The sequence below is a fragment of the Diabrotica virgifera genome, chromosome 6, assembly GCF_917563875.1.
Source record: "Diabrotica virgifera virgifera chromosome 6, PGI_DIABVI_V3a".
NCBI classification, from domain to species: domain Eukaryota; kingdom Metazoa; phylum Arthropoda; class Insecta; order Coleoptera; family Chrysomelidae; genus Diabrotica; species Diabrotica virgifera.
In genome coordinates, this window is record NC_065448.1 from 232,279,394 (window position 1) to 232,307,161 (window position 27,768).

General features: G+C 32.9%; 1 protein-coding gene across 4 annotated transcripts in view; it reads right to left on the bottom strand.

Annotated features, from left to right (window-relative positions):
- Positions 1-27,768, bottom strand: part of LOC126886785 (juvenile hormone esterase-like) — a 113,839-nt gene that overhangs the window by 30,634 nt on the left and 55,437 nt on the right. For 3 of the 4 annotated variants that reach the window (XM_050653825.1, XM_050653823.1, XM_050653824.1), the window contains 7 exons: positions 25,551-25,704; positions 24,522-24,707; positions 20,999-21,198; positions 12,518-12,659; positions 4,912-5,084; positions 2,250-2,382; positions 1,579-1,714 (listed from right to left, as the gene is read on the bottom strand). In XM_050653825.1, coding sequence (XP_050509782.1) covers positions 1,579-1,714; positions 2,250-2,382; positions 4,912-5,084; positions 12,518-12,659; positions 20,999-21,198; positions 24,522-24,707; positions 25,551-25,704 — 1,124 coding nt within the window. The remainder of the gene's footprint in view (positions 1-1,578; positions 1,715-2,249; positions 2,383-4,911; positions 5,085-12,517; positions 12,660-20,998; positions 21,199-24,521; positions 24,708-25,550; positions 25,705-27,768) is intronic. The other variant, XM_050653826.1, reaches the window with a different exon arrangement.

The following is a 27,768-nucleotide window of genomic DNA, read 5'->3' on the forward strand; positions in this document are numbered from 1 at the left end:
GCATAAAAAAATTGTGGAAAATAAATTGTAGGAAATCGCGTTTCCAACAATTTTAGTTCCTACCGTTTTTGTCGAAAAGTTGAAAATTGCGAAGATATTAAGCAACAACGGTTCTCATTTAAAATCAATATGGCGACTAATGCAACCGCGGAAATAAGTGGAGATTTTAAATTAACACTACTATTGATCTCCCCTAAAGGATAGAATTATAAAATTTGGGGCAGCTCGGAAACAAGATTAATTATGGTCCGTAATTATGAGAGTAATTATGCTCCCCCACCACTTCTTATTATTTTCCAACTTTTCTGTTTTTTTATGACACCTGTACGATGTTTGCGTACTGCTATCTGCTCACAAATGACCAATTATCAGTTATTCTCTGACCTAACTTAATAACAACAAATACTTAAATCTAAGGGCATACCCTATGGCTTAATCTTATTATATCTATCAACTAATGCACTACGATTAACATGCAATAACATCACAGCACTATGCTCTGCTTTTTACACTAAACTGTTACACATTTACACTAACTCAAATGGTTTTGTCCTCTTGAGTCTTCTCTTTAGTTCAGTGTTGTCAAGAGCTGGATTGCCTCGACATTCACATGACTATGCAGCCTCTGCTCGTGACTTGCTGCTGTTCTCTTGATTACTTCGGTCACAGTTTCCATACCCAGGTCCTGGTGGAGGTTGCTGTTATGGATATACCAAGGAGCATCAACAATGTTCCTCAGTACTTTGTTTTGAAATCTCTGGATAATATGTAGGTTACTAGCTTTGGTACAGCCCCAGAGTTGGCACCCATATACCCATACTGGCTTCAGTACTTGTTTGTAAATGAATAATTTATTATGAATGGATAATGTTGAATTTTTTCCAATCATCCAATACAATTTCTTATACCAATTTTCCAACTTAACTCGGAAAATATCAACCGCATGAAAAAAATTGTTAAAAAGAAATTGTAGGAAATCAGTAAATGATTAAAGGTGGCGTAGGAGTTGAAAATGGCGTAGATATTGAACAAAAACAATTGCTACAAAATCAGTCAGGTCTTACGCTCGCGCCATTACCGCATACGCACTACCTTAAATATTAAGTTAAGCAAAAAAATGAAAGAAATCACAAATGCGTAGAATTTAATTCTCTCTATTTTTGTATAGGAACATTTTTGTCGTAAAACTAATAATAAACGAGATAATTCAATAATTATGCTCTAACTGTCACTATTTTCCACCATAACTCGGAAAATATCGACGGCACGAAAAAATTGTGACAATAGAAATGATAGAAAATCACATTTTCAACAATTTTGGTTGTTATACTTTTTGTCGAAAAGTTGAAAATGGCGGGGATATTGAGCAAAAACGGTTCTCGTTTAAAATCAAGATGGCGGCTAACGCAACGGCGGAATTCAGTCGAGATTTTAAATTTACACTACTATTGACCCCCCTAAAGATTTTAAAAATAAAATTTGGGGCAGCTCCTAATGCAAGGTTAGGCCTCTTATTCGTCTAACCCGACTGGACTATAACTAAACTAATGTTTATAAATAAATATCTCAAACACTTACTGGTGTCTTATAAAATTCACTAAAAGTTTGACGTATTTCTGCACAGTTTTCAGGTCAGATGTTGGATATTCTGAATAGCTATCGTGTTCACACCAGAAGTATCGTTGGTCTTCAGCATGAGCCACTTTTCCAATACCTAAAAGGTACAAAAGAAAGTTGTATACGTCTCCGTTTATCTGTTATTTGAAAATAAAAAAATGCACGAGAAAAATAAATTCGTTTAGCTGGCTTTATACCATAAATTCCTTTGTAAAATGTATATTTAAAAATCTCTAAAAAGGTTGCATCACAGAGTACCATGTTTTAGGAATACTAATTTCATCATCAGTGTTTAATACCAGTAATGTACAGTGCACAGATTCTAAAGGTGCCGGTGGGGGATGGCGTCTATGCACAGTAGACTAAGAGACGGTATAGGTTAAATTTGCTTACGTGTAATGTCCAGGATTTGCAACCCACATGGGAAGAGTCCTGTGATGCCTCAGGTTAAATTCAGAATTATCATCACATGTACATTACCTACTGGAAGTATACACTGACGATGGAATTAATATACCGAAAACGTTCTTTTCTGTGATTAACCTTTTTAGGGATTTTTAAATATGTATATCTTTTACAAAGGAATTTACTCTTTTTTGAAAATAAAAAGTTTGTTAACAAAATTTACCTACCTGGAATATCTATATTGTTTTGACCTAGTTTGCCGTGATAGGAGAATTGGTAAAAGTATAGATTCTGGACGTGCTTGGAAACAAGTTCTGCGAACTTTATTATTGGTCTAATAAATGTATTGTCGCTAAAATACTAAAAAGTTGATTAAATCTAGTTAAACAAAAATTAAAATTTTATCGAAAATAGTTAAACAACTAGATCAGGCGTAGACCGAAGATCAGGGACGTCGTGGAAGAAATTATGAATATAAAATGACGCTAGGTCGATCACCTAGCCAGATAAATAACGATAACAACTGGACACGGAAAACCCTAGAATGGTGACCAAGGAGGATCACAAGAAGCATGAGAAGACCTCAAGAGATAAGTATATGACATAAGAGCAGTGAAAGGCAAAAAGTGAGTTAGATTGGGCAAAATTATTGGACAAGAGGAAGATAGAAGCTTTATGGGGATATCTACACTCAGGAGTTGATGTAAAATAGTTGACGAATAAGAAAAGAAGAATAATCAAACAGACGAACGAGAATTGGTTGTTTATAATTCCAAAAAAAAATCTTAAATTAACTATTCTTTTAGTTTTTAGCTTTTAGCTTTATATGGATTCTGACTGGATTTACTCTTCCACTTGCAACAAAATTGTAAGTTAGTTTGATTTTTGAATGTTTTGCTGCTTTAAAATGTAAAAATTTAAAAACAAAGAAAAATGTGAACTTGTAATACGTGTATAGTCGGAAAAATGAAAGAATACCCATGAACGAACATATAAAACACGCTGTATTTTCCAGTCACCGTGTCACAAAGAAAATTGTCATTGTCCAGTGCAGGTACATGTAACAATAATTATTACATGTACTTGCGCTGGCCAATTTTTTGTGTGACACGGTGACAGGAAAATACAGCGTTTTTTATAAATGTGTTCGTTCATGGGCATTCTTTCATTTTTCCTACTGTATCTTAGTTTATACAATTGCTCGTATGTATAATAACGAGAATGTAGTTTATACTCCAAATGTTGGAGTGCATACTCCCCCTATAGAGTATCTACTATTATGTATTTTGAGTAGAAACTACGCAATACTAATCTCTCAAAGTGAAGATGATTTACAACGTATGCTGCACGAATTTAATATAACCGCTAGAAAATTTAAAATGTTAATTTCCCCAAAAAAAATAAATGCATGGTTATAACAGCAGATCTAATAAGGTGTAAATTAGAGCTGGAGGGTCAAATAGTAGAACAAGTCATGAAGTTTAAATATATAGGAGCAGCTACGGAATCCTATGCAGCTACGGAAAGCTCGAAACAGAATTGGAAGATCAGGCGAATAAAGCAAAGAGAGCCGCAGGTTGACTGAATGAAACAATGTGGAGAAATAAAAACATCGGAAAAGAAGTGAACGGCAGAATTTACAAAACAGTCATCAGACCAATAATGACATACGTGGCAGAAACACGACCTGATACATAAAGGACAAAAAGAATGCTAGAAACAGCAGCTACGGATCCCTATGCAGCTATGGAAAGCTCGAAACAGAATTGGAAGATCAGGCGAATAAAGCAAACAGAGCCGCAGGTTGCCTGAATGAAACAATATGGAGAAATAAAAACATCGGAAAAGAAGTGAACGGCAGAATTTACAAAACAGTCATCAGACCAATAATGACATACGTGGCAGAAACACGACCTGATACATAAAGGACAAACATAATGCTAGAAACAGCAGATATGAACAAACATTGCGAAAAATCGATGGTAAGACGCTGTGGGATAGAGCTAGAAGTGCAGATACACTAAGGAGATGCAAGGTGGACAACATTAATAACTGGTTGAAAAGCAGAAGAGTAGAATGGAACGACCACATAAGCCGAATGACAACAAATAGAGTAGTAAGGACGGCGAGAGATGGTTCCCAATAGGAAGACGATCAGTGGGAAGACCACGAAATAGATGGAATGACAACTTACTGGAGGCACATTGAAAAACAGACAGAGTAATGTCTATATAAAAAGAAGAAGAAGAAGAAGAAGAAGAAGAAGAAGAAGAGAAATTCATCACATCAATATTTCGGTTCATATGAAATGGAGTATATACTTATGCTTTATGCTCATACTCATGAGAACATACTCGGAGTTTATACTCCGTTTTTATTCATAACACCCATTGTATGTACCTACGTCCGTGTTACGGACAACACAAAATATATATCCTTTTAATTGACAAGGAGCTTTATACGAATTCTGACTGGATTTACTCTCCCACTTGCAACAAAATTGAAAGTTAATTTGATTTTTGAATGTTTTGCTGCCTTTAAATCTAAAAATTTTAAAATAAAGAAACATGTGAACTTGTAATACCTGTATCATAGTTTATACAATGGCTCGTATGAATAAAAATGAGAATGTAGTTTATACTCCAAATGTTGGAGTACATACTCCACGTAGAGGGTATCCACTCTTACGTATTTTGAGTAGAATCTCATCACATCAATATTTTTGTTCATATGAAATATAGTATAAACTTATAGTTTATGCTCATACTCATGAGCACATACTGGGAGTTTATACTCCGTTTTTATTCATACCATCCATTGTATGTACCTACGTCCGTGTCACGGACAACACGAAAAATAAATAACTACGTTTATTTACTGGTAACCTACTTGAATTCCTTTCCCGTATCCCTCCTCAAATGTACCATTGCCGACATAAAGAGTTTTTATTGCGTTTCCTACTGTCAGCTTAGTTTCGTTGTCCTCAATATGCATGTCAGGGTCAACAAGGGTGCTAGGATTGGCATCGTAACCTTGGCAGTGCTTTTTCCATGCATCTATATCTACAAGGCTTATATAAATCAAAAAGTATTTTTTTATTTACACTTACTTTCTCGACAACTATGGCCACTCGCATGGGTCGATTAAAAACAACATTACAAGAAATATACTGGCATTAATAAGTAAAGCTCGGATTATAGGCAAAATGCCTTTTTTTGCCTATTTTGCCTATTATAATTGTTTTTTGCACTGTTTGCCTTTTTTCGTAAATTCCGCCTATTTGTGCCCTTTTTAAAATTTCTTGGTAATACCCATGATATTATTCTATTACTAAACCATTCTGTAATAAAATTTTGGGTCAATAATAAAATATCAATGGTTTGTTTATATAACAGATTTCTAGGAAAATGTACCTGATCGAGACTTGAGGGTTAACTATTTGGAAATCCCTATAGTCCAGGGCGCATCTGTTTTGAGATGGACGTTGAGAGGTGACTCAAATTATTTTGCAGAAATTGCTTAAGAATAACTCAAATAATAATATTTGTGTTATCCTCCCACTCAAAATAGTCATTCGGAACATTGTTTAAATAATCAAAATGTCAAAATATGAAGGAAAAATTCGATTTTTTTATTGGTTTTTTGATTATAACTTTAAAACTATTCATTTCCGAGAAAAGTTGTACTAACATAAAAGTTGCGTAATTAAATTTCCTATAATATAGAATTGGTTAAAAATTTAAAAAATAGTCACCCTAGTTGCAAAATAGCAATATTTGCGAAAAAATCATACAAAAACAAGTATTCGCATTTTACGTTTTGCAACCATTTATGCCAAACTTAGGACCTTCATATTTCACCCAGAAAAACTTTAGGATACAGTAAAACAATACTGTAAATTTCTTTAAGATCGGTTCAATAGATTTTGCAAAATAAATTTTGCAATCCAGCTTTCGCAAAAAAAATTAATTTTTTTTAAAATGTTACAGGACTGAAAATAAAGCAGATAGCAAGTTGATTTTTTTTTGCTTATAGAAGGTTACTGTACCTTTCATTTGCAATTTTCAAAATTAAAATCGATTAATTATCACGGCGTCAGAAAATTTTTGAAATAAAAAATAATTTTTGGTGCTACGCGCAGGACAGCGGTGTTCGATTCACACACGTTGATTTCCACCAAAATTTCTTCCAATATTTATATAATATATTATTTTCTTACTCTATATTTTGTTGGATTTTAATATTTTAATTCCACAAAAATCAAACTAATTTTATTATTGTTTGTGAAATATTGTTTAAAAAATTGCATATGTTTAAAAATAATAAACTTTTATTATTTAAGTTAAAATATATGAACAAAGAAAGTTTTTGCTAATAAAAGTGTTATTTCAAAGGATAGAGTAGGTGTTTTTATTTTGCAATAAACAAATTTATTTATTTATATCGAAATGTAATAAAAATTAAAATGTATCAATCATTATCAAAGGTCATTGGAATGGCCAATCAGAGCAAACTATCCGCTGTCCTGCGCGTAGCACCAATAATTAATGTTTATTTAAAAAAATTCCTGACGCCGTGGTGTTAATCGATTTTAATTTTTCAAAATTGAAAATGAAAGGTACAGTACACTTCTGTATGCAAAAAAATTTTCAACTTGCTATCTGCTTTATTTTCAGTCCTGTAACATTTTGAAAAAATTAATTTTTTTTACGAAAGCCGGATTGCAAAATTTATTTTGCAAAATCTATTAAACTGATCTTAATGAAATTTACAGTATTGTTTTAATGTATCATAAAGTTTTTTAGGATCAAATATGAAGGTCCTAAGTGCAGCATAAATTGTTGAAAAACGTAAAATACGAATACTTGTTTTTGTATGTTTTTTTCACAATTATTGCTATTTTGCAACAAGGGTGACTATTTTTTAAATTTTTAACCAATTCTATATTGTAGGAAATTTAATTACGCAACTTTTATGTTAGTACAACTTTTCTCGGAAATGAATACTTTTAAAGTTATAATCAAAAAACCAAGAAAAAAAATCGAATTTTTCCTTAATTTTTTGACATTTTGATTATTTAAACAATGTTCCGGACCTTTTTGAGAGGGAGGATAACTCAAATATTATTATTTGATTTATTTTCAAGCAATTTCTGCAAAAAAATTTGAGTCACCTCTCAACGTCCAAATGTACTAATATTTTTACAGATGGGCCCTGGTCTACTAAGCTTTATTAGTTTATTATCAGTTGTACAGTCGGTTACTGTATCAGAGTTTAGTCACAAATTGCTATATCCTAGTTTAGTTTTGTTGTGTATACCGAAAAGCAAAGAACACGTTTTAAAACCTTTTAGACATTTGTGTGAAAATATGGCATCTAAATTAAGGCTATGGATCGCACCTTATTCGGAACTTTCTCTAGAAGGAGATGGAGCATTTTGTAAACCATGCGGCAAATCGGTAAGTTTTATTTTTTCTCTTTTTTTCTCGTCCCACAATATAACTAAATTCTAAAGCGGTTTTAGAATTCTAATTATTTTTTTTTAATTCTCAGATTTCAAGTAGAAAAAAGTACTTTATTGACCAGCATTGTGGAACCCTACTTCATAAACGTAATTTGGAAAAATTAAATTCCTCTAAGTTAGCCCAAATATCTCTGCGGGATAGTTTAAGCAGTTCAAAAAAAAAGGAGGAAGACGCATTTAAATTTGATTTATGCCAGATGATGATTGCATCCAACATTCCTCTATATAAAGTTAATAACCCTAGTTTTAAATGCCTTTTCGAAAAATATCTTAATAAATCCTTACCGGACGAGAGTACATTGAGAAAACATACTGTGGAAAAATGTTATGTGGAATGTATTTCAAAAATTAAGCGCGAGTTAGAGGGCAATTTTTTGTATATTATCGTGGATGAAACGACAGATGTATGCGGCAGGTATATAGCTAATTTAATGATTGGAATTTTGAACGAGAACATTGCGAAAACCTTATTTAGTTGCCGTTAAAGAATTGGAAAAAACAAACAATTTAACAATAAGTCGATTTATACAAGATAGTTTAACAAACCTCTTTTTACCCAACCCTATAACCAGTGAATAAAATAGTTTTAATGCTTTCAGAGGCTGCGGCATATATGTTAAAAGCTGCTGTTAATTTAAAGATTTTTTATCCTAATTTAAATCATTGCACTTGTGTAGCCCACGGGGTAAATAGAATTGCTGATGAAATAAGAAATCTGTTTCCGTTGGTAAATAATTTTATAAATTTTATGAAAAAAGTTTTTGTAAAGGCTCCGTTGAGGGTGCAAATATATAAAGAAAGACTTCCCGGTGTCCCTTTACCACATAAACCAGTAATTACAAGGTGGGGAACCTGGCTCGAAGCAGTTTTTTTTTACTTTGAACACTGCAATGAAATACAATTAGTTATGTCAGAATTTGATGCTGATATTTCCGAAGCCATTCGAGAAGCAAAAAAATATTAAAAAATCCCAAATTGAAACAGGAACTCGCTTATATCAATGACAATTATAAATTAATAGTTACCACAATTACCTTATTAGAAAAACAAGAGATAAATTTATGTGAGTCAGTAAAATTAATAGATAATTTAAAGACGAAAATTAAATCGGCACCTGAAAGTAACGGTCAATTAATTTTTAAAAATATGAAATATGTTTTCGACAAGAATGAAGGTTTTTCGTTTTTATCTAATGTTGCTAAAGTTTTGAATGGGACATTTTCCGAGGAATTACAAATTATGCCAGATTTATTATCCGCTCTGAAATATGCTCCAATTACATCTGTCGATGTCGAACGTTCGTTTTTAATGTACAAATTAGTTTTAAGACTGAAAATATTGAAAAACATTTAGTTGTTTCTATTAAGGCTATGGGTACATAATTCGCAAATATTTTACGTAAATCCCTACTTTTTCTGTCTTTAAACGGCAAATTACGTGTAGTAAAATGCACACTGGTATGGATATGTACACATTACTAGAATGTCATTCTACTTGAAAATGTCATCATTAATTTAAAGAGATGGGTTTTGAATGTTCTTGGATAACTGTTATTTTTATAATTGGAAATTGTTAATTCAGTTAATAAATGTGATAATTTTTTCACTAACTATGTATTCAGTGATTATAATAATTTATTTGTACAACAAAGACTAATACTCAATCGAGAAAAGAGGAAAAGTGTTAAAGTGATTTTTTAATAATATATTGTTATGGAACGCTTACAATTTTGAACATCTTTAACAACAAAATACTTGGATCACAGAATATATTATCCTGATGTATTCTCTGCTTGGATCTTCCACAAATAATACACAATAAATACCTTTTTATTAAGTTCACGTATTAAATCAATTATTTATCAAATACACTATATATCACTAATATTTAATCAATAACTCAACATATCCCCGATGCAATGTCAAATATTTAAAATTGTCACTTACTGACTGACAATATATGCTGACAATATTATATTCGGCTGAGTGCGTTGTAAGACAAAGATAGATTTGGAAAATATTACCACGGCATTGTGTTCATTTTTTTCGAATCCTGAAAAAACCAATAAATATTTTTGAAAAATTTAAACGCAGAATGAAATACTAAATTATTACCGAGGGCCTAAAGTCCCTTAGAATAAATAAAAAGTTTATTTTGAATGATATATTTGAAATTAAAAATCACACTAAATTTTCTCTTAGTTTTTCACCCCTGTAACTTATTAAAATAAACATTATAGAAGTTCTCAGGGACTTTCGGCCCTCGCTAATAACGGAATCTCTTATTCTGCGTTTAAATTTTTCAAAAATACTTATTAGTTTTCCCAGGATTCGAAAAAAATGAATCCCCATTTGAATACCATTGCAGCCGAAAATACGTTCCGATCCTCTTAATGATAAAATTTTAAGTGGTTACAATGTTTAATTATTAATTAACAGTTATTTAGTTACTAGTTTATTTATACTAATGTGTAAATATACCTGTCTTAAGTTAATATTACGTTAGTTAACTTTGTACAATAAATAATAAGTTATATTCCTTTATTACCTATATTTTGCCTAAATGTTAATATTCCTGCCTTTTTTAATAAAAATCTTTGCCTATATAGGCGCCTTTTTCTTCAATTTTTGTTGCCTATAAATCCGAGCTTTATTAATAAGTTATGTCGTTTAAAAATATTTTGGAGTTTACGATACAATGATACTTTTCTAAAACACTGAAAAACTCCGTTTAACTTGTCAGAATCACTGAGAATGCAGCATAGATGCTGGAGTTGATTACATTCGGTAAGAATGTGTTTTACTGTGTTGGTTAGCACTGGCATGTTTGACTGATTATTCTTCAAGTGCCGTCTCCTAATGGGAGGTTGGATATCATCATCACTATCTTTACTCTACCCACCGCTGCTCTAAAGAGTTCTATAGAACTTTATCAAACCAGTCCCTTAAATTCTATAACCATGACACTCTCCTTCTTCTTATACTCCTTCCGCCTCTTATCTTTCCCTGTATTATCAGTCTTCGCATTTCATATCGCGGTCCCCCCATTACGTGTCCCAGATATTGTAACTTTCTTATTTTTATTGTGTTTATTATTTCACATTTTTTACCCATTTCTCGCAATACTTCCGTGTTCGTTTTCTTCTGTGTCCATGCTATTTTAAGCATCCTTCTGTAACACCACATTTCAAATGACTGTAGCTTATTAATGTGTTCTTGCTTTAATGGCCAGCTTTTAAGTCCATAGTGTAGTATCGAGAACACGTAGAATCTCAAAGCTCTTACTCTCAGTTCTAAGCTAAAGTCTTTGTTGTAGAGAACTGTTTTCATTTTTACAAACGCATTTCTTGCTATTTCTATCCTGGTCCATATTTCTGTTGTTTGATCATTTTTCTCTGAAATTAAGGTTCCTAGGTATTTGTATTTATCAACCCTTTCTATCGGTCTTCTTCTTCTTCATCTAGCCATTCACGTCCACATCTGAACATAAGCCTCTTCAAGTCTTCCTTTCCATTGTTTTTTGTTGTACGCTACTTGTAGCCAATTTTTCCCGGCAGTTCGTTTCAGATCATCTGTCCATCTCATAGGAGGTCTTCCTCTGGGTCTTTTTTATTTCTATCGGTACATTTCCCAAATGTATGCTTGTTTTTATGTATGTTTTCTCAGTTATTATCATGTATTTGATCTGTTTTATAATCATTTTAGTCCATATTCTTCACAGAAATAGTTTTCTTTGTTTAGTAGAGGTTGGAGCTGTTCAGCATAGCTTGTGATAATCACGGCGTCATCTGCATATCTTATGTTGTTAATAGATCTTCCGTTAAATATTATTCCTTCACTTTGAGATAGCAACGCTTCTTCAAAAATGGCTTCACTACATGCATTAAAAAGTAATGGAGACATAATACATCCCTGCCGAACTCCTTTCCTGATGTCAATTTCTGGACTGGGTTCGTTAACTATTAAAATTTGTGCTCTGTGATTCCAGTAAAGGTTTGTTATTATTCGTAAGTCCCTTTTGTCTGTTTTTTGTCTTTAGAATTTGGACTAATTTTTCATGTCTTACTGACATATGATTTAAGGGCTTGCCCATATGAGGGCGGTTTGCCAACGTCGACTGCGCGGTTTACCTGTTTTTCCCTGTTTTCCTTGGTAACTTCAAAGGCGGCATTAGTGTGAGATCAAGTAAAACAGGTAAACCGCGCAGTCCACGTTGACAAACCGCCCTTTAATGGACAAGCCCTTAGGATCAGGTTATCAGGAAGCTGTGTGTTAGTTTAGTGTGTTTCGATTATATATTGCTTGACAGATAGATTTAGGTGAATATAAACAGAAAAAAGAAGAAGATTTAGGCCAAATGAATAAAAAGATGGGGTATGTTTCTATTAAATATAAATATGTTAGTTTTATATAGGATCAGCCTTAACGCCAAGTTTGATCTAGAGTAGATTTATGTCTGAAGAAACTATACTTGTAATTTTCAACGATATGTTCTGCTTGTGGTATAGGTCGCTCATAAGCAATGTTTGATAATATCTTCTAGGCTTGGCCTTTTAGTGAAGTGTAACCATAATGCAGCCGAACGCGTCATTGCTCTTCAATAGCTGACCCTTTCTTTCTGTACCCGCGCTACCACCAACAACCTTCCACCTACTAGGATTGATGTGCGCTTGAAAATGAACAGAACAAAAATATATTGCCCCTGCTTTTCTCACACTTTTCTGTGGGAATTCTGTCCATCGATTTGACACTTACTTTATTAAAAATGTAATGGAATTTACAGTTTTAATAAATCTACTTGACTCTATAAATGAAATTTTTTCAAAACTGTATCTTCTTCCTGACCTTATTCACTGAAGCTCGACAATGATCTCAAAACAGTGAATTTGATGAAAAACCTTTTCAATCCCTTACATTTAACTTAATGCTTATATAAAAATAAAATACTACATATTTTATATAGGTACTATACCTTTTGCCATACCAATCGATTCCTCGGAATTGAAACCCAGTAATAGAGGAACTTTATTGAAAGTTCCGTTAACCAACGATTCGTACATATTATCTGATATAATAGCTCCATCATGAGGTACTTCAATAACCGGAGCAAATACCTTAAACAAATAACAATACCATGGTTATCCAAAAATAACGTAGGTACTCATTTTGTTTTTGAGCAGGGATATCCAAGGTGCCCTATAAGTTAAGCTGCTTCAAAATTTAATTATTTCTTGAAAATCATGTAACACAAATGTTTTAAAAACACAAAAGGGGGATAGTTTCAACTACAAAAAATAATGTTTAACTGATGATGGTCTGATAAGACCGAAAACGTTCTGGATTTTTATAATCCATTTGGATGAATTTTTTAAAGTTTTTTAATAAATCGAAACATTATACATACAAAATTTTTACTTCTTTGTAAGTTTTGTTAAACTATTGTTTAGAGCCAACTACTGGTATTTTCTTGTTATTACTCTATAATTGTTTAAAATTTCTTGTTTGAGAGTAACTAATTTTAGAGCAGATGGACATGCAAAGTCCTGATAGAAAAATTAAAGAATAATTAAAGACATTACGGCTCTAAACAGAATTGTAACCAGTAGCGACTATAGAATGGTACGAGGTAAAATAGCAATAAGCTTAAAGAAGGAGAGGTATAAGATGATTAAAAAGAAGAACAAATCAAAACCATGGATGAAACCATCAGATGTAGATAGTTTTCTGCAATGTATTTCAGACATACTTAGCAGTCATGAAGCAGAAATTAATATAAACGACTTAAATAATAAATTAACAAATGCCTTAGGGACTTGTTTGTGAGACCTGTTTGTAAACACACGTTTTATAATTTACGGTCGATTTAAACAAATTACCGCTAAATAAAAGCCTTTTAATAGTTAAGTTTTACTAGTGCAGTGACATAAAATACCAAGAACAGCAACTGTGAGTAAATTTTTAATATTAACTGCATCCAGACGATTTTTGTTAGGCTGATTGAGGTTAGATATCAGATACACAAGACTGAAAAGTAATTAGCTAGTAAAAACTCGCCTAGCGAAATAAAGAATTTTTAACAACAAAAGGCAGGGTCGGCCTGGGAAAAATGTTTTTAACAATAATTATATTTAACAAAATAACTTAGCAAATTTGAATATTTTAAATAAAATGTCACAACCAACATTTACAAATCAATCTTCATCCACCAACACTCACCCAGATAATAATTTAAATAATATGAATACCTCCAACACATCTTATGCAAGCACTGTCTCAAAAAATATCTACAAGTATCCTAACAAAGACCAGGCACTTATCTTCGGCTCCATTCAGGGAGCAAAACTTCAAGATTATCTTCTCCAATTGGGACCTCTGGTAAAACCAATAAACATCATTTTCTGTAGCAGAATTTCACACAACAGAATATGTGTTTATCTAACCAATAAATCACTGGTTGATGAGTTTTTAACTAATCATGGTCAAATTGTTGTCAATAATGAAGTCATCAAAGCAAGACGTCTAATTTCACCAGCAGACAGACTAGTATTATCGAATGTAAGCCCAACGATCCCACACGAAACTCTTGTAACCTTACTGGAAAATATCGGATTAAAATTAGTTTCTCCAATAAACTTTCTTAGAATAGGTGCATCAAATCCAGAATACCAACACATACTCAGCTTCAGAAGACAGGTGTATATCGCTCCTTCCCCAGATATTACCATACCCGAATTCTTAGAAATAACACATGATAATCTATCATATCATATCTTTTTAGCCCTAGACAGTCAACGCTGCTTCACCTGCAAATTATCGGGTCATGTTGCATCCCAATGCCCTTCGGGCAATATTAACCCACATTCCCAACAATCATCACAACCCACACATAATGTTCCAATCTCGTCAATATCTCAACCGGATGAAACATCTCCTAATGACTTAAATTCCCACTCAATAAATAATATTCTTCCCGAAAGTTCCTCAGTAGTAGAAAATTGTGCAAAAGTCGCCAATACTGCTTTGATCACATCCAATCTGGTAACAAATCCAGATCACACTGCTCAATCTGAAAATATCCCAACCTCGGACAAAACTACTAAGTCAACAACTTCATCCGCAACAAAACGAACAGCTGAAGATATGACCCCAGCCACTCCAGAAGAACAAATGCCACCCAATATTTCTACCTTCTCTCTTCCCCAAACAGTCGTTCAGAAAAACAAAAAACCCAAATCTAATACATCAGATCAAGAAATAGAACTTACTGAATCTATTATAAACTATATCGACTCTCATTCTCCTCACTTCATAATCAACAGCCATCAGCTTAAACAGCTCCTAGAAAATACATACGGATCGAGGGATGTTCTTAGCATTGCGGAAGACTTCACAGAAGATATTCCAAAACTAATAGATATGTTAGAAGAACTTCATCCTCACGCAAACACTAAGAAACTAAAAACTCGTGTCACAAGGCTAAAAAAGAAATTACTAAAGCAATCCCAAGATTTAAGTGATACCCAATCTGATATCTTCAACACAATCATCAAAGCATTCGAAGATAAAAGTTACTGTGAATCAGCTTTTTTGGATGTGAGCAAAGCCTTTGACAAGGTGTGGCATGAGGGACTCCTTTACAAATTAAAAAAGCAGCTACCAACAACAATATATTTGATTCTAAAATCCTACTTAGAAGAACGATACTTCAGAGTCAGATACGAAAATGAAGTAACTAAACTACGCATCATCAAATCAGGAGTCCCACAAGGGAGTGTCTTAGGCCCAGTCTTATACCTACTCTTCACAGCTGATCTGCCATGTACTGATGACACAGTCACCTCTACGTTTGCTGATGACACAGCTATATTAGCAGTAAACAGAAATCCTGAAGTAGCAGCGACAACGCTACAAACCAGTCTCAACAATATAGCAATGTGGGCAAGGAAATGGCGAATTACAATAAATGAAAGTAAATCTGCACACATAACATTCACAAAATGCCATGGTGAAACGCCAAGCATTACATTCAACAATGAACGAATACCTAAAACAGACAGCGTAAAATATTTGGGGATACACCTGGACAAACATCTAACCTGGCGTACCCACATATGGAAAAAAAGAAAGCAGCTGGATACTAAATGGAAAAAGCAGTACTGGCTCCTTGGCAGAAAATCACAATTATCATTGCGGAACAAATTACTAGCGTACAATACCGTTCTCAAACCAGTATGGACCTATGGAATCCAGTTATGGGGAACAGCATCTAAATCGAACATTGCTATCATCGAGAGATTCCAGTCAAAAGCCCTGCGCAGTATAGTAGATGCTCCTTGGTTCGTAACAAACCGAGACATTTATAATGATCTAGAGATGCCAACAGTTACTGCAGTGACTAAACAGCTTAGCACAAACTACCTAAGACGCTTAGAGCAACATCCAAACACACTGGCAATTAATCTGCTTGACAACAGCGAAGAAACCCGAAGGCTGAAAATAAGAACACCCTTGGATCTACCATTCCAACAGCAATAATTGTACATATGAAATTAATTTTAAATTGTGATAGTTTTATTTTATTTTTTAATATCAATGTAATAATGTAAAGTTACAAATTTTTATTGTTTTTAACATAAATGTAAGAATGTAAAAGTGCATACAGAGAGTGGATCATTGGACAAACTCTCTCTCACGACATTGTACCAATCAACATGTATGCTTATTGTTATTGTATGATGTAACAGATTGCAAAATAAACATTAAACAAAAAAAAAATCTGATATCTCAAATACATCTCAAGATACCCAATAAATACGTTCGAGTCATTACTCCAGTGGAACTTAAATGGGTACTATACCCGTTTAAATATGCTACAGCATATCATAGCCCTCCATTCTCTGGACATATTGTGTCTACAAGAAACTCACTTCCGAGACGAAAATGTCCACAAAATGAGGGGATACAATGAATTCGTTAAAAACCGAAATGTACAAGTTGCGAGTGGCGGCGTAGCCATTTACGTCTCAAAGAATCTACAAGCAACACAAATTAGAATAAATACAAACCTAGAAGTGATAGCCGTAAAAATTAAAGCACAACTAAATTACACCATCTGCAACATATACATTCCTCCTGACCATTATTTAATTGAGGATGAACTGGAGTCTCTAGTTAATCAACTTCCAACTCCTTTCATTTTTCTAGGAGATTTTAATGCCCATAATTACTCCTGGGGTTCTCAAAAAACAGACAGAAGGGGACGAATTCTATCAAACATATTCAACACCATGAACATAAGTTTACTGAATGATGGCAGCAATACTAGATTCAATGTAGCTACTGGCAATTCTCCTTGCATCGATCTTTCATTATGTAGCCCAACTATTAGTCCTTACCTTGAATGGAGAGTTATGGATGACTTACTAGGCAGTGACCACTTTCCTATAAAATTAACGAATTCAATTATAAAAGACAAAATATCAAACGGAGATAGTATCCATCAGAAATGGAAAATAAAGAAAGCCGACTGGAGCTCTTTCTCAAAAACCATTGAGAATAACATATACAAAATTAATGAGTGGAAGGACGCAAATACAGCAGTAACTCAACTTAACGAAATAATCATAAAAGCCGCTGAATTTTCAATAGGAAAAACAAAACATATCAAGAAATTTAAACCTGTGCCTTGGTGGAATGACGAATGTGCCGAAGCAGTACAAAACAGCAAATCTGCTCTAAATAGATGTAGGAGGGAGAAAACCGCTACAAGTATAATTGAATACAAAAAACATAGGGAAAAAGCAAGATATATTACCAACAAAAGTAAAAAAGAGTCATGGAAGAAGTTCGTAGGAAGCATAAACAGAAACACTACAATATCATCGGCTTGGAGGAAGATACAAGGTATTTATGGAAACAAAACTTACCATGTCATTAAAGCATTAGATTATGACGGCAAACGAATAAACCAAACAAAAGAAATAGGTGAAGCATTCACAGACTATTATCATAAGCTTTCCATAAACAGAAATATAACTAATGATAACATTGCCCTCCCTACGGAATTCAAAGAGCTGGAAAACCTTAATTCTCTAAACAAGCCACTGACAAAAGAAGAAATGGAGGAATCTCTCTTATCACTAAAAGACAGTTCTTCTGGTCCCGATGACATCCCTCCAGTTTTTCTAAAAAATCTCCCAGAAACAGCGAAACAAATTCTGCTTAATATCTTTAACCACATGTGGAATAATAGTGACTTCCCCTTAATCTGGAAGAAAGCAACAATCATCCCCATACTTAAATCTAACAAATCTTCACTCTTGCCTGAATCTTACAGGCCAATCTCCCTAACCTGCTCCATGAGTAAATTGCTAGAAAAAATAATCAACAAGAGACTAATATGGTTTTTGGAAACTCACAAATTATTAATTCTAGAAGCACACTTGATAACATTATTGACCTAGAAAGTCATATTCACGAAGCATTTGCTACTAAAGATAAATGTCTAGCAATTTATTTTGACATTAATAAAGCCTTTGATTCTACATGCCATAAAATCATCCTAAATAAACTACATCACTGGGGATTGAAAGGCAATATAATAAATTTCATACGCAATTTTTTATCTCAAAGAGAATTCCAAGTCCGAATTTCTGGAACAATATCATCAACCAAGAAACAATTAAACGGCACACCACAAGGATCAATTCTCAGCCCAACTTTATTTTTAATTGCTATGAATGATGTCTTAAAAGATTTAAAGAAACCAGTTGTAGCCAGACTTTACGCAGATGACATGATCGTGTTTATCAAGGGAAGATGTCTTAGCACCATGGCTCAAAGCCTTCAGCAATGCATAACATCCTTCGAACGTTGGTCTATAATGTCTGGGTACAATTTCTCCCCAAACAAAACAAATTGCATATTATTCTCAAAAAGAAACATACCAGAGCAGCATCGACCATCAATATTCCTATACAACCAGAAACTAAGCTATACTCCACACAAAAATTTTCTGGGCATGATATTCGACGAACGTCTGTCGTGGAAAAATCATATTAAAACACTAACTCTTTCTTGTCAAAAGGGCTTAAATTTATTAAGATGCTTAGCAAACAAGTCTTGGGGATCTGATGGTCTTATGCTGCTAAAATATACAGAAGCCTTATTCGATCGAAAATTGATTATGGATGTATTGCATACACATCTGCTCGCCCTTCAATATTAAAATGCTTAGATACTATACACAACACCGCAATAAGAATAATTCTAGGGGCTTACAGGACAACGCCTGTAGAAAGCCTATACTACGAACTGGGCGAACCAGCTCTATCTTTCAGACGACAAATTCTTAGTTTATCCTATGCCTCCAGAATAGCATCAATACCATCAATTCCTGCTCACAAAAACACGTTCTGTAATCGTTTCAAATCAACTTTTCAACATAGCACCTCTCCACCACCCTTTTATGTTAGAATTCACCGGTATATATCAACGTTAAATCTCCAAAATTTCCCCAGAATATGGTTAATGAATGAACACAGCATTCCTCCATGGATTATCAGAACCCCACATGTAAACACCCAATTGACGAAATATAATAAATACGATACCAATCCACGTCTTATATATCAAAATTATAAACAAATAGTCGCAAAATATAAAAATTATACCCACTTATTCACTGATTCGTCTAAGTCTTCCCAAGGTGTAGGAGCAGCAGTATACATAAACAATGAAACCAAATATTTATTTAAGCTTCCCAGCTCCTACAGCATCTTAAATGGTGAACTTTATGCCATATTACAAGCGTTGAAGCACATTTCCAATGCACAAATCAAACACTCCTTAATAATATCTGCCTCACTCAATTCACTGAGACTCATACAACAAACCTTCACGAAAAATCCTATAGTCATATTAATCAAAGAAATATTACACAGTCTGCATCAAACAGACTCAAAAATAGTTTTTCTATGGGTTCCCTCTCATTCTGGAATCGAGGGAAATGAAAACGCTGATCGTTGGGCTTACACAGCTGCGCAATTACCAACATTGGCAGAACAATCAATTCCAGCCGCAGATACAAAACAATTACTAAAATCAATGACTCTCAATTTATGGAGTGAAAAATGGAAAACATCCACGAGCAAGTTAAGAGACGTTAAAGAAGATACTGGTCCATGGAATCCACATACAACCAACAGATCGAACCAAGTCATCTTATCTCGTCTTCGGTTAGGACACTGTAAATTTACTCATGAGCATCTCATTACCCATACCGAAGCACCAAAATGCAGAAGGTGTAATATACCAGTTTCAGTAAAACATGTGCTAACAGAATGTGATGAATTTGCACCTTACAAACAATCTATATCTGGTTATTCAAACAATATGAAAGACATTCTTAACCTGCAAACCGACTGTAAACCTCTTTTTCAATTCCTTAATAAATGTAACCTAGCAAGTAAGATTTAATTGTACACAATTTCATACTTTTGTAAACTTATTAATTGTATTCTCGTTACCCCGCTGATGACCTTCGTGGTTAATGCGGTTATTTCTAAATAAAAAAAAACAAATGCCTTACTGGAAAGTTAAAACAAATTCTGTCCTAAAACTCAAAAAGAAGAGATGATTAGCGAAAATACCAGGCAACTAATGCAGAAAAGAAAAGAAATGAGAAGCGACACGGAAAGTAAAGTTGACGAACTACAAAAATTAAATAAAGAAATATCCAAAGCTATTAGACAAGACACTCGAAAATACAACCAAGAACAAATCGAATATACCATTGAGAACAATAGAAGTATGAAAGTATTGAGAAGAAGACTAAGAACGGGGACAAGGCAAATAATAAAGATTAAAGATAGAAATGGTCATCTTACAACCAACAGAGAGGAAACCCTTAAAACAGTTGAAGAAATACTGCAAATAGCTCAGAGGAAAATGGAAAGGTCAATGCTGAGTATATCGCTTCGTGACCGAGTTAGAAATGAAGACTTAAGAAGAAGAACAGGAGTTACTGATGTAATTTCCCGAATTGCCACCCTGAAATGGAACTGGGCCGGACACGTCGCCCGAATCAGTGATGAGAGGTGGACAAAGAGATTACTTGAGTGGAGGCCGAGATTAGACAAAAGAAGTAGAGGAAGACTACCTACTCGTTGGACTTAGGATCTCAAGAAAATGTCGAGAAATTGGATGAAAAGTGCTCAATATAGAGCACAATGGATAAAAATGAGGGAGGCGTATGTTCAGCAGTGGACTCAAAGGTATGGAGGAGGAGGATGATGATAATGACGATGAACCTTAGAATCGCACAAACCTTATTTCATGGCTTACTGCGATCAGAATTTCTTTCTAGGGCTCTGAAATTTTACAGTTTATTATCAGCCTTCTTACAGTTTTTTAATATTATGTGCCATGTATAACGATTTATTGGAAAAGGTACCTTGTACTTATCTGAAGTAGCGTGAATAGCAGATGCATCAACGCCTTGTAAAAACTCCAACAATTCTTCAGTGGTCTTGTCTGTTCCAAATGTAGGATCAATTTCGTTAGCTATGCCATACGCCGTATCTAAAGCGTTACTTTGGTAAGCCCAATTACAAAGAGCTGTACCACTGTTTGCTATAGCACCAACAAATAAGCCTAAAAATAGTATTTAGTAAGGTATGGAGTTTCTTAAAAATGTTGACATACATTTTATAAACTTCGAGAAAGCTTTTGATAGATTACAACATACATTACTACTTCAATGTTTGGACTTAGTTCGTCTGGACCTGTATAGAGCTGAATGAAGAGATAGGGGAAGGAAATGTAAATTAGAAATGCGAAATAGGTTTCAGGTATTGAAGAAAAATTAATGTGATGATATAGATTAGCGATTATACTCCATAAAAAGATTTATTACAAAAGCAGCACATAAAATGTAAGGAAGAGAAGAAAATAAAACGAAAAAAAAGGTTTGACGAAGAATGCAAAGGAGCCCAAAAACACACAAGAAAAATCAACTATCAAAAATATATACAATTTAAAAGAAATAGAGAGTGAGAGAGAGAGAGAAAGAGAACCGCATATAAAAGAAAACTAAGTCAAAAAAGAGATAGACACAATCAAAGTGAAATATTCTACACTCAAAAAAATTTAGTTCGTAATATTGATTAACAGTGATTACTGAATAGTATTTCGTTGTCACAACAATTTAATTTGTTGTTTCAACGAACTTTTAGACATTTACGAATGTATTTGTTTATTGTCACAATGATTGAATCACAATTGTGAGAATAACTAGAGTACATTAATCAATAACACTCAATTTATTCAGCCAATAACTTAGTTTCGTATATTTAATAAATACTGTTAATTCTGGCAGCAACTCACGTTAGTGATTTCGTAGATGACAAACAATTACCTTAGTTTATCGTGACAATGTACAGATTTCATTAAAACAATGTAAAAATGTTGTTAATATAGAGTAATATATGACTATTGAATAGATGTAAATTGATTGTTGTGACAACGAATGCATTAATCAATCTACTACTGCATTTAATACCCACAATCAATGTGTCTATTGTAATAATAATCGTAGTTGTTGAGACAATAAATGTTTTGCTTGACCATTTGAAAGTTAACGGCTTTTCCTTATCGTGATACCCCTAGCTTCTCTGTGTTACCGAAGTGCCGAATAATAATTGCATTTCGTTTTCAAGTGTAGTCCGTAGTAGAAGGAAATTTTTGTGTGTCTATTATCGTGAAATTTCGGTCGAATTCTTTTTAAATGTATTCATTTTTTTCGAATCATGAGAAAACTAATTATTATTTTTGAAAATTTAAATGCAAAATAAAATATTACAGTATTAACGAGGGTCTGAAGTCCCTGAGAACCTCTATAATGATTATTTTAATAAGTCACAGGAGTGAAAAAGAGAAAATTTAGTATAATTTTTAATTTCAAATAGGCATACCATTCAACAGAAACTTTTTGTTTATTCTAAGGGACTTTCTGCCCTCGGTAATAATGTAATATTTTATTCTGCGTTTAAAATTTTCAAAAATACTTATTAGTTTTCTCAGAATTCCAAAAAAAATGAATGCGTTTAAAAAGAATTCGATCGAAATTTTGCACCGGCGCTCTCAAAAAGGATTAAAGTGTTATACATTTTGTTGGAATCACTATTTCAAACGCTTTTAAATAAGCTGTCACATGACGTACTTTCCCATTAAAAAAAATCAAAGTTACGCCGCGCCTGTCACCTGAAGAGGGATCGTGTAAAGTTCGAAACATTGATGTTATAATATACTTTGATTGTTTTAAAAATCGGCCTGTCCGAGCGTTTTGCTTATACGCTAAAAATAAATAAGTTAATAAGGGGGTGGGGGGAGTGTAACACTTATTCCAGTACACTGTATAAGTGAAATCATATGAAAAATCACACAGTGTAAAGTCCTTTAGGTTAAGGACAAAAAAGGGGGATTTAAAAAATTATTATTAGTCAATTAATATCATACATTTTGCTATTGCATTCAGTAATTATTAATATAAAATACGTTCATAGTAGGAATGAACGAAACTGATTGTAAGAATGAATAGAATTGCTTGTAAGGAAAACCGTATTTATTGTGGGAATGAACGGAATTAATTGTAACAATAAACGGAGATAATTGTAGAAATAAACGAAATACGTCAGGAGAAATAACACTGTTATAGACACAACGAATAGTCTTCGTCGGTCAATTAACGACGTTGTTGTTTCAATAAATAATGTTCGTTGACGCAGTGAACAGAGTTCGTAATATCAATAAATAGTGTTCGTTGACTCAGTGAACAGAGTTCGTAATACCAATAAAGTGATATTATGGTATACATAATAAATGTTCATCCATTCAATAAACGTAATACATTGGCTCAACGAACGAAAAAATGAATTTAATCCGGTAGGTGTGTTGCTGGAATTAATTGAAATTAATGTAATAAAACGAACGGTAAATATTTATTTTATTGTTGTACAAAAATGTGTTTCGCTTAAGACACTCGGAAGAAGTGTCGTTGGGTGTGTTCCGACGCGTTTGCCTGCTGAGCTATTACTAAAGAAGAAAGCCACAAACGATAATATGTTTGTGTTCCTTTCCTCTGACCAGATGATCAATAAATCACTAATGGGTCTGGCGTATACTTTTGCAGTTTTAAGAAAACAATTTCGAATGCATTAAGTGAGTTGTTGATATATTGGTCTGATATGGTAACTAATTTATGTGGGTGAGAAAACAGATGGTGACAGGGTAAAGCCATGTCTCTCTTAACATTTTTATTTGAATGTGCATTTCGAATGACTAACGTTGTTTCGTTTTTGAGAGAAAATATTAAAATTAAAATTAGCAAAAATAGTAATTAAAGCGTATCGCTATAAATTGATGAACATCGTTTTGTTGTCCCAATAAAACCAAGAATTGGACAAATTTTAAGTATTGCGTTTGTTGTCTGAATTAACATTTTTATTGATATTACGTACCTTTTTCGTTGAGTGTACAGAGAGATATGACAGCATAAGAGAGGCTCCTATATAAGGACATTTAGTTTCGTGAGAGATAAAATTGGGGAAATGCTCACCGCCGAAAACAAACTAATAGAAAGATGGGCTTTGAAGAACCTCTGAATGTCCAGAATATCACTAATGACAACAATGAAAATTATAGGAATAATGAAATAAATAAGTATCAAAGGGTCGAAATAGAAATACCCCCAGCAAGCCTAAAAGGAATTAAAAGTGTGGTCAAAATAGTAAAAGATAAATCACCAATTTGCAAAAGAAGTATCGAACGACGGCGACGGCGCAAAATATGGAGTGACAACTTTTCATAGAACTATCAATCCGCCAATGAACAAGTAGATCTGCTTATAAGGGATAAAAAGGAGAAGATTTTTTGTTTAAGTATGTGGAAACAATATCTGTTTGAATTTAAGCACTTACCAGCTGATCCTGGACTTAGCACTTGGTATGTAACTGACGCTGCTCCAGCACTTTGGCCCATTATCGTCACTTTAGCTTTATCACCTCCAAAAAGATGGATATTATTCTGCATCCACTTAAGAACAAATTGTTGGTCTTTAAGACCCATATTACCAGGAACTACAGTATCTGCTGTCGATAGAAATCCTGTAAAATTTGTTGAAAAATGATTAAATATATTAAACATTTTTACTTTTTGTACTCCTGCTGTACTTCTTGTTCTATATAATGTTAATGGTATTCTTCTTCTTCTTCTTCTTCTTCTTCTTCAGCCTGTGTTCGTCCACTGCTGGACATAGGCCTCTTCCATTTGCTTCCATCGATTTCTACTCTTGGCAATTCTCATCCACTGTTTGCCCGCGACTTGTTTGATATCATCTGCCCACCTTTTCTGCGGTCTGCCTACTCTTCGCCTGTTCTCTCTTGGTCTCCAGTTTGTTAGTCTCTGTGTCCATTTTTTTGTGTACCTTTTTTTCTGTGTCCACAAAAAAATGGACACAGAGACTAAATGGTTAATGGTATTATCAGTTTATAATTAAAAATATTATCTGGTCTTGACATATTTTTAGGATCAACGAACTCGGTCATATTCTAATTTATTTTATTTCTTAACCCGGGAGCAGTCGCGCTCACTTCGTGGAGAAAAAAATCTCACAATACAAATTTAAATACGAATTTAAAACAAATTTCTATTTTATAATATTTTTATTTACTTGTTATGTTAAACATATCTATTTCTAACAATTTTAAAGCTAATTGGTTCTTACAAAAGCCATAAATTCCACAAAAAATAAAAATAAAAAAAATAAAAAAAAAAGTAAAAAAAATTGCACGAATTACTACGATCCTCGAGGCACTTGGGAGTGTAAAGCAATGTTGCAAAATGTTTCATCAAGTTATCACGGAAAAGGATAAAATGTAAAATTTTTTCTCATGGCGCGACTTCTCCCGTGTTAAAATATAGTTCGCAAGTTTAAAAAAAAAGCTTACCAAAAGGTCCAACTCTATAATTGAATGTAACCACTGTTATATTTTCCCTCATCAAGAAAGCTACAGACTTAGGATCATAATTGGCGTGTCCATGTACAAAAGTACCTCCATAGATGAACACTAACACAGGAGTCTTTTTACCGCTGGAAGGATTCTAAAAAACGGAAAACTTTTTATAAAGTAAATCTTTAAAAGAATAAAATATAATAAATAATGATGGCATAATGGTTATAGACTAGGAGCCGGTATAGGTGAAATTTGCTAATAGTTTTAGACACGATAAGACCCTATAACTTGAATAGTAGAACCTAAAAGGAAACGTATGCACACTGTGCCGTCACTTTTTAGTGGCACATGCGTCAACAGTGACGCATAAAATTTTCCACTTATGGACGGGATAAATAAATTAAAAATTATCCTCTCTTACTCCCAGAATTCAATTTTTTTCGTTTTTTTTTTAAGTTGTATGTGATTAAATAATAAGACACAACGTAATTTTAACCCACCACCCCCTTCTCCTTTCTTCCACCATCAAAAACTTCGTTTTCCGTTTTTATTTTTTTTAGGCTGGATGAAATCAATTTTAAAATTTAAAAAAATTCATAGGCATAGTTGAGGCTTTTACAAAATATGTCTATTTTTATATATCCGTAGGTTAAATGTACATAACCTCATAAGATTAAAACAAAAATGTTGAAAAAAAAGTATAACTTTTTTTTAGGTGTCTGAAGGTCTAATTTTTTTTCTATTTTATGTATTTTATCAAACACTATGCTTTTAATTTTTTTCAGATTTTTCCGTAAGATTCACCACCTTAAAAAATCCAAAAAACTGTTTTTATGTGGTTTTTGGGAGGTTGAACGTGTTTCTTCTATTTTTAAATGTAGTTCAGAGAAATAAGGAAAAAAAATATCATGTTGGTGACACATCCCCCTCCAGGCCGAAACCAAATTTTTTGAGTGGTAGGGACATCTATAATAATAACCTATATGTTTCCTACAGCCGATTTTGATGATATACATAGTTATAAACAAATGAAGATCAAAAAACCGTAAATTTTCGCTTTTTTCGTCTATAACCAAAAAGTTAAGTATTTTATAAAAATTTGAGAGTGAGAAACTCATATATCGTATAAAAAACTTCAATATGGCGTTCGCTGAATATGTCTATCCTTATTGGTTGCTTAGAAAATTGCAAAATAAATCTTAAATTTTGAGTTTTTATAAATATTCATAACTTATGTAAAAATTAACTTAGAACGTTCTTGTTACACGAATTGCTGAGACTTGTGGTGCTTAAATTATATTTTAAATTTCAAAGCAATTGGTCAAATGGTAAAAAGTTATTTAATTTGTTTATCCCAAATTAATTTTTTTGCAACGCTATAAGTCAGAAAATGGTAAAGTTACACTAATACTTTGGATAGTTTATGAAAGAAGAATATTTATACTATTAATTTAATTAAAAAAAAATGACAAAAAATAATTCTAAATATTGCAAAATTATTTTGCAAAAACCTGTGAATTAAAAAAGGGGGGGCTAACTTCGTCCCTAATTGTCCTAGGACAATTATTTTTCTTTCTAAATGTGTATAAAAATTCAGTCTTTCCAAATCTGAAAAAATAATTTTTCTATTGGTAACGGTTAAAAAGTTATTCTAATTGATTATATGTAAGCAAAAAATCGACTTGTTAGTGCAAAATAATTTTACACGGTTTAAAATTACTTTTTGTCATTTTTTTTTTTTTAATTAAGTCAATAGTATAAATTATGTTCTTCTTCCATAAACTGTCAGAAGTCTTACTGTAACCTCATAATTTTCTGACTTATAGTGTTGCAAAAAAAAATGAATTTGGGATAAACAAATTAAATAACTTTTAAACTATTTGACCAATTGCTTTGAAATTTAAAATATAATTTAAGCATCACAAGTCTCAGCATTCGTGTAATAAGAAGGTTCTAACTTAATTTTTACATAAGTTATGAATATTTATAAAAACTCAAAATTTATGATTTATTTTGCAATTTTCTAAGCAACTAATAAGGATAGACATATTCAGCGAACGCCATATTGAAATTTTTTAGACGATTTTTGAGTTTCTTACTCTCAAATTTGTTTAAAATGCTTAACTTTTTGGTTATAGACGAAAAAAGCGAAAATTTACCGTTTTTTGACCTTCATTAATTTGTTTATAACTATGTATATCATCAAAATCGG